Source organism: Cryptomeria japonica, unplaced genomic scaffold (genome assembly GCF_030272615.1).
Source record: "Cryptomeria japonica unplaced genomic scaffold, Sugi_1.0 HiC_scaffold_95, whole genome shotgun sequence".
NCBI lineage: Eukaryota > Viridiplantae > Streptophyta > Pinopsida > Cupressales > Cupressaceae > Cryptomeria > Cryptomeria japonica.
Window position 1 is genome coordinate 156,058 of NW_026728917.1, and position 13,712 is coordinate 169,769.

A 13,712-nucleotide genomic window follows, 5' to 3' on the forward strand; every position below is an offset into this window, starting at 1 on the left:
ATGGAGATGTAGGACAATCTAAAATAGATAATTTCATTCAAACTGTGAAGGGAACACATAATGGTCTACAATCCTGCATGTTGAACCTCTGTAAAACTGAATTCACATACTTACTCTGCCCTAGCCATAGCTTTATGTTCACTCTATCTCTTCTAATTTACATCCCAACAATGTTTTTCGCTGCACCAAGATTATACATTTAAAATTTAGCAGCAAGCTGAGAATTCAATTCTGAAATCATACATTTTCCTTTACCAATGAATAACATATCATCAACATATAATGCAATGTACAAGAAATGATCACCATTAGATTTATAAAAGACATAGTGATCTGATTTAGAATGCTCAGATCTTAAAATCAACACATTTGTATTAAATTTTTGGTGCCACATCCCAGGACTCTGTTTGAGGCCATACAATGATTTCTTCAATTTATAGACCAAATTACTTTTACCTTTCACCACATAGTGCTCTAGTTGTGTCATATAAATACCTTCCTCTAAATCACCATGAAGGAAAGTAATTTTCACATCCATTTGCTCGACCTCTAAATTACAAGAAGTAGTAATAGAAAGCAAAAATCTAATGGATGTCATTTTTACAACAGGAGAAAATATCTCACCATAATCAATACCCTCAACCTAAGAGTAATCTTTTGTAACCAACCTTACTTTATACTTCTCAATGCTTCCATCTGAACCAATATTTTTCTTGAACACGCATTTGCAACCAACAGGCTTTCGTCCTTTAGACAATGGTACAAGATCCCATTCATCATTTTTTTTCAAAGCTTTCATTTCTTCTTCCATAGCATTCTTCCAAGATTCTGCATCATTCCTACCTAATGCCTCTTCTAAAGAAATAGGTTCATCCACATTAGTATTCAAAACAAAAATACATCTCCAATCATTAGGTGAATACCTTTTAGTTGGTTGTCTATGTCATGTACACCTTTGAACAAGCCAAGTTGGAGGTTCTTCCTCATCTTCTAAAGATTCAGATCTAGATGAGCTCTCCTCAACTTCTTTCCTATCAAGTTGACTCAATTCAACTCTTTTAGGCATAGAAGGGAATTGAATCATATCTTCCTGTTTAGTCTATTATGGTTGCAATGTAGCAAAAGGAGACTTAATTTCTCTAAAAATAACACTTTTACTATTAATTACCTTTTATGCAACAAGGTCGCAAAGGTTGTATCCTTTTACACCATAACTATAACTGATGAAGATACATTTCACAACCTTCTCCTCCAACTTCGTACACTTCTCTTTTGGCACATGAGCATATGCCTCGCAACTAAAACCTCTAAGATGTCTCAAAGAAGGCTTGTGACCTGACCATGCTTCCATAGGCATTTTATCAACAAGAGTTGATGTAGTAGACCGTTAATCAAGTAGCAAGCAATGACAATTGCTTCAGCCCAAATTTTTAATTTTAGGCCAGCACAACTCAGCATACTCCTAGCCCTCTCCATCAATATCTTGTTCATTTTTTCTGCAACTCCATTCTGTTGTAGAGAATACAGATTTATAATTTTTATGGAATCTATCAAAATCATTAGAGAAAATTAACCACCATTATCAATCTTCAAACATTTAATTTTTTTTTCTAGTTTACAATTCGACCATTTCTTTAAATTATTTAAAACGATTGAAAACTTTAGATTTACTCTTTAGTAAGTATACCCCTGTCCTACTAAAATCATCAAAAAAATAAACATAAGCAAAGAACAAAGCAAGATGCCACATTTCTCCTCTTTGTCCATCTTAACACCAATGGATACCAATATGTGAATTATAAACAAAAATTAACTATAAATAGTAACATCATGTAAATGCCAAGTTGAGACACCATTTTTCCAACAATTATATCCCAAAACTCTTGATAAAATTCTATAGGGAACCCATCTAGGCTAGGGAATTTTCCCCTTCTTCAAGAGAAACACAATTTTTCCACTCTCAAGAAGAGAGATAGTTCTAAGGAGATCCTCATTCATTGCATCACTAGTAATGGCAGGAATACTATCAAGCACAAACCCTTCCTATACATTGGCCAAAATAGAGTCCTCTTTTAACAATTCTGCAAAAACTCTAATGGCTTCCTCAACAATCTCTTTGTAAGAAGGAATAGGAACTCCCTTAGAGGAAAGAAGAGAATAAAATGAATTTCCTTGGACCTCTTGCCCTTAACTGAATTGTGAAATAAAACCATTAGGCGTCAAAAATATTGAAAAATAAATTAGTATATATAAAATATATAATATAGTTATCAACTGTAAAGAATCCAAAGCTGAAGTAATATACTAAGAACACCATAATAAAATTCATCAATTTTTGTTCCAAGGCTTACTGCGTCTTTGTACGCGTCAGGATCGATCCCTTTCTTGGCCTCTTCATACTCAGTTGCCATAGATTTTTTTTTACATTGCTACCTTCAGCGCTATCAAATATGCTTTATTATAATGTCATCAAATAATTCAACCTACAGTATGATCTATAGCAAATTTCTGTGTTTCAACCTTCAACACTAGTATTATGTCGTGTCTACAGAGGGAATACCCGTCCAAAAGGCGTGGAAGAAATAAGACTATGAGGAGATTCCATCGACAAGATAAATCTCACGACTGTGACACTGCCAAAATAGTGGTAATGTGAGTCTCGTTGCCTTCTCATAGAACTTTTTAACCTTTTTTTTTCAAATAGTAGCTACCTGAAGTGACCTTTCACTTTTTTTTTGCTATTCACGCTCAGTTGCCATGAAATTTCTTTTCTATTGCCATGAAGTTTTATTTTTCTACTACATTTATACTCTAAAAAATTTGCAGGTTAGTGACGACTCTTAGCTTTATCTAACCTACCGACCCTTAGATTCAAGATAATTTTTTTTCTAGGGTGATTGATCATTCTGCTAGGCTCTTGACGATAGTCTTGAACATCTGTTTACACAATATTAAATAATGTGATTACAAAGTATTATGCTGTGAAATGGATGCGGCTCCACATATTGCAATAATAGACTTTCTTTAAACATAAAGAGAAAAATGGACATCAAGTCTAAAAGGCGTGGAAAATATATGACAGAAAGAAGTGTCCATCGTCAACATTAACCCCATGACTACGACCTCGCGAAAGAGTGCCAACACTAAAGTGATTAATCGTTCTGTTTGTCTATTCGTGGTTAGTTGACATGACATCTTTCTTTCGTCATTTTCTAAGGCTGGTCAAGATGCTTCCTTATAATATCAGTGAATAATGTGACATAAACTATTCTGTTGTGAAATGGATACGGCTCTACACATTAGAATGCATCCTCACTTTAAAGTAGAAAAATGGGCATAGCTGTTAAAAAAGACATGAAATGACAATATGACAGAAAGGTGATTCTCTTGAAGAAATTGATTTCATGGCTGTCAGTTTTTGGAAGTGGAGTAAATTGTTTTGAAAATGAATAATAGCTTTATTGTATTTAATAAATTAAAAAGAGAACAATATGACATATTTCCAATGTTTTAGTCAGGTTGCATTTATGTTAGGAACAATCAAGGACTAACTTCTTTTCTTACAATGAACAATAGTCAAAGAAGCATCAACATTACTCGTAAAACATTTCAGAGTAGTGGAGTAGGCACCTTCAAAGCAGACAAATGAACTTTTCTAATCATCACATTATTTTGAAAAGGGAGTCTTGTCATCAAAAGATAGAGAATAAAGAACCACCAAAAGGATAGGACATAAATTAACATATATATGTTATGTTCGATGCAATGTTGTGATTATTTTGAGGAAATATTTTGATACATGTATCTTATGTACAATGGTGAAATTTTATTTGGAGTTGAAATTATTCCCATATCCTTCTATCTACCTATTACACACATTTATTCCCATGAATAGTTACCCAACCTTATATGTGCATGCTGCCATACATTTTGTTTATATTTAAGAAGTTATGACGCTCACCCTTACAAAAAAATCTCATCTAGTTCTTACTTGTCTAGATCTAATCATTTGATTGTGTAAGATTATTTTTCTAGTCACATGATTGACCACAAAATTCGGCACCTAAGCCTCATATTTAAAAATTAATAAATATAATTAATTTTCACCAAATAATCCTTTTTACTTTCACCTAGAGTTGAAAAAAAAAAGAAGCTTACATCATTAGGTGTTATGAGTTACAATTTAATGAAATTTAGTTTTATTTATTCCATATTTGTCATCTTTCAAGAATCCTCTCTCATTGTCTAGTATTAAAGTAGAATAAATAGTGAAACATTTAGATTTAATAAATGAAAAAGAATAACAAACTTGTAATTGATAGCCCTTGCTTGCTATCATCAATATTTGTACATTTTCTAGGGATTTAATTAAGGAAATTTATCTCTTAAAGACATAATAAAGATCATTCAAGTTATTTCAAACTATTGATAGTCTCGAGATGTTTAAGAAGATAAGACTAGATTGAGTTTCACCTAGAGGGAAGCAAAATGTTTGTCAAGCCATAAGAATATAAAGATTTCATGATCACAAATTCGACCCATAATTCTAATCTTTAACTTTATAGAACAAAGGATTAATATAGAATTTGAGACCATATTTATGAAGAGAGATTGCCTTTCTAAATTACAAAGATAAAATAATCTAGAATCTTCATTAGAAATCAAAATTAGTTAATCAAAATATTACATACCCTTATTCATGATATGTATTTCTAAATATAATAGATATAGTTATCAATTTTCTATTACCCACCTATCTTTAATTAATTCAAACTAAGGGGACATTTTGATAAGTAATGTTCTCTTTTGTTCTCAAATTTCACTTGTAAGATACAAGCTACCAATGGGACATTTGTTTTTCTATTTTGTAGGTTCTCATGATGAGAGCATGTTGAAAGTATATAGTTAAATTATTATTTAAGTTATCATGTCTTAATAGGGTTGATTACTTATATGGACACATCAACTTCATATAATCTATATCTAATTAGATATCAAATTTACATGAACATTTTTGAGTGCTATAATATTTTTGATGCATGATCAATTAGGATTCAGACACAATTCAATGTAACGGAAAATATAATTATGAAACTAGCATATATATGTTATTTTCTATGCAATATTGTGAATATTTTTAGGAAATGCTTGGATACATATATCTTATGAACAATACTGCAATATTGTATGGAATTTTGACTATTCTCCTATCCTTAGGTATATTAATATACATATGCATTCCCATGAATAGTTACCTAATTTTATATGCGCACACTACCATACATTATACTTATCTAAGAAGTTATGACACTTATCCACACACGAACTCTCATCTAGTTCTTTTTTCCTTAGATCTAGTCATTTGATTGTCTAGGATCATTTCTATAGTCACATGATTGACCACATAATTACACACCTTAGCCTCATATTTAAACAAAAATAAATAAATAAATTACCAACTAATGCTCTTTACCTTCCCCATCTAGAGTTGCAAAAGTACAAGCTTGGATGATCAGATGTTTTGTGTTACTGTGTTACCTATTAATTTTTATGTTTACAAATGATTTTTGTTGGATTTTTTGGTTTCATATTTATAAATGTAAATTTAGGTTAGTCAAATGTTCATATTTCTTACTTAGTTGAGCAATCTCCTATTTTATTCGTAAAAGTTCACTTGTGAGATGGAAGCTATTCATGGAATATTTTTCTTCTATCTTTTAGGCTCTCATAAGGAATGCATTTTTAATGATGTACTTGTATGATCATGTCTAGATAAGGTCCCTTACTTTATATGGACCCACCCTCTTTTGTAATGAAGAGAGATTGCATTTCCAAATACAAAGGCAAAATAATCTATCCATTCATCAAGAACCCACAATCTTCAATCAAAAGACTAAACACCCTTATACACTTTATTTGTTTTCAAGAATCATAAATATAATCATTTAAATATAAAAATAATTTACAAAAATATTATTGACAGTAAATCTAACATTCAACTTGAAGCATACACATATCAAATCAGCTCTAAGCACGCAAGTATCTGATTTGAACACAGATGTAGATACTTTGTACACTTCTAATAATATGAAAACATTTAATATTATAAGACATAGTTGAATACGATCAAAGTCATGTAGAAATAAGAAGCTGCAACACTGTATCAGACTTGCAAAAGCAACTTTCCCAAACCTTATTTATCGTTCTCATTGCTATGGTAGTATAGGATAGCAAGCCACTTGGTTTTGGACCGGCGCACCAAGTCCAAAAGCCCCCATCTTTCTAATTTTATCCACACGTATTCCCCCAGACGGTCAGAAAGAAAAGGAAGTAGACCGTTCAGGTGGTTAAACCTAGCCTTCTTCACTGTAAACTTTGCAGCCATGTAGAAAAAAGTGAAATTACCACAGAAGCAGATGATCAAGCACGCCCCAAGAATGAACCAAGCCAGCTCGGGATTCATGTTGGAAAGCATGGCATACACTGCAAGCATGAAGCCATAGGCCGTAAAGGCAAACGTGGCACAAACCAATAGGTTGGTAATACAGAGGAACAATACCTTATTTCCCGTGGTAATAGGTGTACTCATCTGCCACATCAGCACCACTAAGAGCGACAGAAAGAATGCCACACAATCAAAGATGAGAAAAACCTTGAAGGAGGCCAACGGAAGCAGAATCGGCGAACCTAAACTCTTGTCTGAGCCAGTTCCAGGCGCAGGCGCAGGCGAAATTCCCGATCCCTTTGAGTCCCCATTTCCATTCCCATCGTCCGTCACGAAACTGCCCGGAGCAGTGAAAGCTGCCGTAAATGACATTGTCGCTAATAGAACTGCCACCACTAGTTCTGTGTTGCGCCTGTCCTCATATGTTTTGTCCACCATCTCAACAGCAACCTCATGTTTCTCTGCACTCACCTTTGGAGCGCTGTACAAGAATGGCTTGCGATTGGAAGGATAACTGGCCAGAACTGAAATTATCTTGTCAGATTCGTGATAGTGCGTGTTCTCTCTCACGATATCAAAGGCCGTTAAGCCTGCCTTGTTGACAGCAAACTTGTTTATCCCCGCTATACAAAGCAACGACTTCACCATCTGAAAAATGCAAACTCAAATAAGTTCATAAAAATTAAATGATCTATTGGAACTAACTATGCATAAAGATTTCTTCTACGGAAGTTCTTGCCGTGATGATTTTAATTTCTGTCTTCAGTAGAAATACTTTCAGTAATTTGACTCTATATATAGACGAGATTAGATTAAGAATCTACACAAACCCAAAACTTATATAGCTGTACACAGTAATTGGTTGAAAGAACAAACTTCAGCAGTGACAAACAGAGGTTTGTATAAAAAGAGACTTACATTCAAGTCTTTTTTCTTTGCTGCAATATGCAGTGGTGTGTCTCCTTCACTTATCCTCGAAAAAGGAGATTTCATTTCACCCGCATCTGTGTTTCCTCCACTTTTCACGGGCTCATCTTTTGGATCTTTCTTTTCAGCCGGATCTGTCTTTCCTCCACTTCGCAGAGGCTCTTCATGTGGAGGTTTGTCAAGTCCCTTGTTGACCAAGTATGATAAGCCTACCTCTTCGTTCAGGTAATCAACAATTCGCACTTGCCTAACTAGGGCAGCTAAGTGCAGAACGTTCATTCCACAACTATTCCGTATTTCGACAGCGTCTGGCCTCTCATTTATCAACTCTTGTACTGCTTCCAGATGACCCAATTTCGCTGCCACACAGATGGGAGTTTCTTGGCTGTCATTAACCCAATAACACAGTTCGGCCTCAAATTTTATTAACTTCTTTATTATATGCACGTAGTTTCTTTCAACAGCTATATGCAGAGCTGTGTTGCCAAGTTCGTCCTTACGTTGGATTAACTGCTTCGCATCTGATAAATTTAGTATATGATCAACTAGATCTGTAAAAGAAGCATCCAAAATCATTGCCTTAAGTTAGATAAGATGTTCTTCAAGAAGGGCCAAGGGTAAGAGAATGCCTAATTTACCTTTGTTGAAGCGATACAGACCTCAACTAATATAACAACATAAATACAGAATTCAACTAAATACACGAAGAAGTAAAGAAGAACTCATTGGTTATCAACTGTAAACGAACAGAAGCTGAAGTAAAATAGAAACAACATAATCAAACGACTTGAAAAAATAGAAAGAACTGAAACATGATAGACAATCATCCTCGTGTTATTTAAGATAAAGAAAAAATTGGGGACAAAATGATATTTGTCTTGAACCGTTAAATTAGGAGATGCTTAGCAGATACTTTTACAAACTTATAGGCAAAGAAATCCTAAAATCGAAATAAAATAACCTGAATCTCCTCTGTTTACTGCAACAGATAAACAGTTCCTCTTGTGCACCGTACTTTCGAGTAAGCTCGACGGAGATGCGTCAAATATTGCCTTCACTGTCTCTAAATTGCCGCTTTCGTAGGCTTTGAACAAAGCTGTTTCATCAAGCTTATTGCGGAGATCCACACCACTTTCTGGTTGTTGGAGTAGAATCTTCACAACGTTGGAGAAACCTCCCTGCGCAGCCAAGTGTAACGCAGTATCCTTTTCGGCATTGGTAGCATTCACAAGCAGAGGCTTCACTTCGGGATCGGTTTCCTTCAGAAGTTGACGATTGAGTTGCAGGAGCTGTTGAATGAAGTGTAGATTTCCTACACTAGCAGCCAAATGGAGAAGAGTATTTTCCCCTCCAGGTGTAATATTGTTGAGAGCTGCTTTAAGTTGGGAACTCAGTTGTTGATCGATCCTTAAACGCGTTACCGCAGCTTTGAAGGCGTCAGGATCGATCCTTCCGCCGAGTTGTTGACCCTCAGTGGCCATGCTAAATATCTGCCGTTACAGCCTTCAACACCAAGGCACGCTTCTTTGTAATAGGATTGAATAATACTACATTCAGTATTATGCCAGAAACTACATAATAGAATATGTGGTCTCAGTTTTTCCACAAGGGAAACATTAAAAATACAAGTATCCACATCTTACACTTCAGGGTTTCCACAACTTTAGTTGGAATCTCACTTTTTCTTTCGTTGGAACAGATACAACATTTTGACCTTGACTGGGTGCAAATAACCAGTGTTAATTAGCTTTGATTGGGTGCCAAGTAATTACTCTAGTTTGGTGCGAATAATATGACTATGGGGTGTTCTGCTAGAACATTATTTTTTTAATACTTGAAGTGATCCTACACGTCAAAATTACTACAACTTTTTCATAGTTGGAATGTCTATTTTTCTTAGATGAAAGTGTACATTGAAATCAAATACAAATTTTTTTTATCATTTATAATTTAATAATTTATTCTATGTGAAATATGTACACATTTTATTTAATGTTGAGTTTATTTCAGTGGATTAGATAATTATTTAATATAGTTATATTTCAATAAACGATATAACTGTTGTTTAAATTAATTTCTTTCTTTTCATTCTATCATTCTTATTCAATTACATATATTTTCATACATTGCACATTATGTTGTCTTTATTTACACACATTTTTATACATGTACCATTTACTATAACCGATGCACTGCAAAATAGGATGTTAGGAACACAAACAAAAGACTCAAGAATCAACTGTTAGTGTTAGTATCATAAACGAAATACGATCCTAAGCAAGCATATGAAGAGAGATCAAACATTTAATGGAAAGTATGCAAAAACAAAAGAAAGACACAAGACCCTTCCAAATGCTTGCCAACATGTTCATAGTAGCTTCTCCCTTGTTCCTCTCCTCTCCAAGTTCCACATGAGTGTAGCCCTTAGCTCTTTGCACTACTATGGAAGTCTTATGGAGATTCAAGATTTATGAAAAATGATTTAAAATATGCAAATGCAAGCGAAATATGAGAAAGCCTAATTAAGCTATCTTGGTTTTAACCAAAATAACAATGTAGATTAGATGACTCCTAAAATGATCTCTTAAATTTCACTATAGATTAGATGCATACAAGATTTCTGGATCTGAATTATGAAGGAATGGGCTCTATTTATAGGAAAAATAGGGCAATGGATGGTTAAGATTAAGTAATCTCAACAAGGGTCAAGATAGAAAGATTTATGATCCATGTGAGGGCTTTCAACCCAATCCCAGGATGACAAATGCCAACATGAGATGGCTTGAGAGGAGAGGGAAGAAGCATTAAATGCTTGAAATGACATGAAGGTTAGGTTAGGAGTTAAGGTTAAGCTTGAGTTGAATGAATAAAGTCGCTATCCAATGAATAATGCCTTTATCCAATGGCTAAACTCTTGTACAAGAGTTAGTGGGTGAGTTGAGTTAACCATTAATGCTTGAAGAGACCCATGAGTCAAAAGGATGGTTAAGTTAGAGGAAAGTCTCTAACCATGTGGGTGAGTTGAGTTAAGCATTAATGGTCATGTAAGAGCCATTAATGGTTTGGAATACTTTAGGCGTTAACCTGTTGAATACATAAAGCCTTTAATGCTTTTCAAAGACTTTGAGGCTTTGAGAAGTGACTTCAAGTTGCCTAGGAATGTGACAATATTTAGGAAATGGATTAGGCAAATTAGGAATGGTTTAGAAGAATTTAGAAAGTGGTTAGAATTGTCTAGAAGGGGATTTAAGATGTAAGTGGGTTTGGTGGGTGAGGGAAAATAGGATTTTAATTAAAATAAAATTCATTTATTTCAACTAAATAGGTGCAACTTGCATTTGTAGGAGAATGCAAGTGGGGGGAGGGGGGGAGTAGTTTAAGGATTTAAATAAATATTTTATTATTTATTTAAAAGAGGAAAGAGGGTTAAATTCAATAAATATGTTTTATTCATTTAATTCCTTAAGAATGTAGCTTAATTAATATTTAAATAAATTGAATAATTTATTTAATTAATAGGAGAAGAGGCTGAGGATGAATTAATTAAATTTTAATTTAATTAACTGATTATTAATAGTTAAATAATCAAATAAATAGTAAATATTCATTTAATTAAATGGACAGATTTATGTGACTACTTTTGCCCCTCTTTGAGACGGTGCGGTTTATCACATCGTTTCAAAGAAAGAAAAATAGGTGTGAAGAAATATGCCCCATAAATGTTAATTTAGTGGGTGCTATGTCCCCTCGACAGATGGGCTAAAAAATTTCAAAAAATCGGGTGATCTCTCGAAAAAGAACAAGAAGTTGAGGGGAGGTAGAATACAAGAAATTAGCAATAACGGTGAAATGATGGGAGAAAAATGGGGGTAAAATGAGGAAATGAGAGACGTTGGAAGTTTAGAGGGACCACAACAGTAAGCGGGGTGAATTAGGGTTAGGGCTGGATGGTATATATGGGGGGGAAGGGGAAAAAATAGGCTCATTTGCACCTATCTCCTTGGCAGTTTAGAGCTCTGATAGGGAATTTTTGGTGAAGGAGTGAGCAACGATCATCATGCCTATGCCTATAGAAGATCACCGGCTAGAGTGGATCTGTCGATTCCAACAGCCAGACAACTACAAACCAGCTATACACAAATTTTGAATTTTGTGTTTTGTGCATTTTTGGCATGTTTTTTCAGGCATCAAAGTCCAATCAAGATAATAGCGCTAAAACCATGTTTTAATGCTATTGTCGCCTAGAATAGCACTATTATGCCGCAATGGTGCTATTGTATAGTAGTTGTAGCGCTTGTGTTAGGTTTAGTGCTTTCATTACATAGTAGTAGTGGTATTGTAGTATTAGCACGTTTGTATGTTTGTTGTAGTGCTGTTGTTATTGAATAGCATTGTTGTGTAGTTAATTTAGCGTGTTTGATTGTTTAGCACTTTTGTGCACAAATTGTGGCGCTATTGTGAGCAGAATAGCACTATTGTGATAAAAATTCCCCAGTGTTAGAGAACATAGCCTGATGTCTCAGTTGATTGTTTGATTGGTTGTTTTGGTGAATTATAGCAGCCCCCTTGAGACTAGGTCATTATGATAAATGTCTGTTGTAGTCTAGGATTGCCATAATCGATTACCTATTGAGACCCGAAGATACTTGATCAAAGTATCTGTTGATAGTCTAGGTTGAAAACTTAAGAAAGTTTGTACCAAAACAACTAATGTTTGTTGATGTGTGTAGGAGGACGTGCCTGTTCTACAGATGCCGGAGCAGCATCCTGCCACATAGCAGCTGACAGAGGCAGACAGATTCTGCGTCGCTGCGACTAGTTTGTACGATATGATCTATCGTCCCGTGATTCGGATGAATTGCGGACTGATGACAGCACTGGCCGAGCATTGGCATAGTGAGATATGTACCTTCTACCTGGCGATGGGAGAGATGACAGTGATGCTAGAGGATGTGTGGAGGATACTACACATCCTGATTAGAGGGGAGCTGGTGACCTATGATCAAGCATTAGGGACGACGACGGTGTAGAGAATATTTGCTGATGATGTTTATATTGAGGATGACTTTGTATCCTAGGAGGACATAGTAGCATTGTATGAGCCTTTACCAATAGTTTTATCCAGGATCGTCGGGGGTTTGGTGTGCCCCGACTGACGTTCACATGGACTAGCCGTTGGTTGGGACCAGGTGATTGAGAAGATGATGACTGAGAGGACCCACTATGCCTGGGGACCATGTGTGCTAGCACATATTTATAGGGAGCTACACGAGGTGGTGTACCGAGAGAAGAGATCACTAGCAGTAGGGATCACATTACTACACATCTGGGCTTGGGAGCACTTGCCAGTCACACGAACAGTCTACTTGATATTTAGGGTGATATATCAGCCCTATGTTTATATGTATGGAGGGATGATGAGCCAGCCCCATCTGAGGAAGTTGGATTTTTTGTGACGGGCTTTAGATGACCTAGATACAGTGATATGGAGGTTGTATATCGAGTGTGAGCCTTGGGAGGATGATGCAGAAGTGCTACTGTATGTATTTATGACACACTTTTTGATTGGGCGCACATCCTACCTTATAGAGAGACAGGTGCCAGGGAGAGTGATGAGGCAGTTTTGACGGAGGTAGGGATTGTCGAGAGGCTCAGGGGAGTATGCATGGGTAGTACGGGAGAGATTTTAGTGGGGACCAATGTTACCATATGATCAGGCCTTGATAGAGTTCCAGAATTTACAGGCGAGACCAGGGCATATGAGGCCTGAGATTGTCGATGCAGGGGTGACAGAGGAGTACACACAGTATCATACTGCACATCTGATTATATAGATTTCAGATCCGATCGAGCCTATACCACCTTTTGAGGATGAGAGGAGATGATAAAGGAGGAAGAGAGGAGGTCGAGGAGTAGGAGGAGGAGATGGAGGTGGTGGAGGAGGATTTGGTGGAGCAGGAAAAGGTGGAGGAGGAGATGGAGGTGGTGGAGTATTTGGTGGAGCAGGAGGAGGTGGAGGACGAGGAGGATTTGGTGGTGGAGGGGGATTTGGAGGTGGAGGTGGTGGAGGAGGATGATTACAGAGGAGAGGTAGAGGGGGAGAGTCGTTGCGACTATCACAGGGTCCACTGATACGAGGGGCTGCCAAAGAAGGAGGTAGGGATATTGGTGGGGGTGTAGTGCCTATGGAGATGGGAGAGGGAGCCATAGGTGGAGGAGAGGTTCCTATGGAGATGGGAGGGGGAGAGATAGGTGGAGGAGATGGAGATGTATGGGAGTATATGATTTTACACTCACAGACTCGGTTAGAGGATAGCGAGGCAGAGATTGCAGCTAGAGA

At 36.1% G+C, this 13,712-nt stretch overlaps 1 protein-coding gene across 1 annotated transcript; it reads right to left on the minus strand.

The window, feature by feature from the left end:
- Nucleotides 1–6,083: 6,083 nt before the first annotated feature.
- LOC131864829 (ankyrin repeat-containing protein At5g02620-like) lies at nucleotides 6,084–9,064 on the minus strand. Its single transcript, XM_059215297.1, has 3 exons — nucleotides 8,334–9,064; nucleotides 7,364–7,923; nucleotides 6,084–7,093 (listed from the first exon to the last, which is right to left on the minus strand). The coding sequence occupies exons 1-3, from the start codon at nucleotides 8,851–8,853 to the stop codon at nucleotides 6,194–6,196; spliced, it is 1,980 nt and encodes a 659-aa protein (XP_059071280.1). The 5' UTR covers nucleotides 8,854–9,064; the 3' UTR covers nucleotides 6,084–6,193.
- Between the last annotated feature and the right edge of the window lie 4,648 nt (nucleotides 9,065–13,712).

Excerpts from the sequence above, each read along its gene's own strand:
- LOC131864829 (XM_059215297.1), bottom strand. The coding sequence starts at position 8,853 with ATGGCCACTGAGGGTCAACAACTCGGCGGAAGGATCGATCCTGACGCC. Across the intron at positions 7,924-8,333 it reads AGTAAACAGAGGAGATTCAG|ATCTAGTTGATCATATACTA; the intron begins GTTATTTTATTT and ends CTTCTTTTACAG. Across the intron at positions 7,094-7,363 it reads CAAAGAAAAAAGACTTGAAT|ATGGTGAAGTCGTTGCTTTG; the intron begins GTAAGTCTCTTT and ends TGCATTTTTCAG.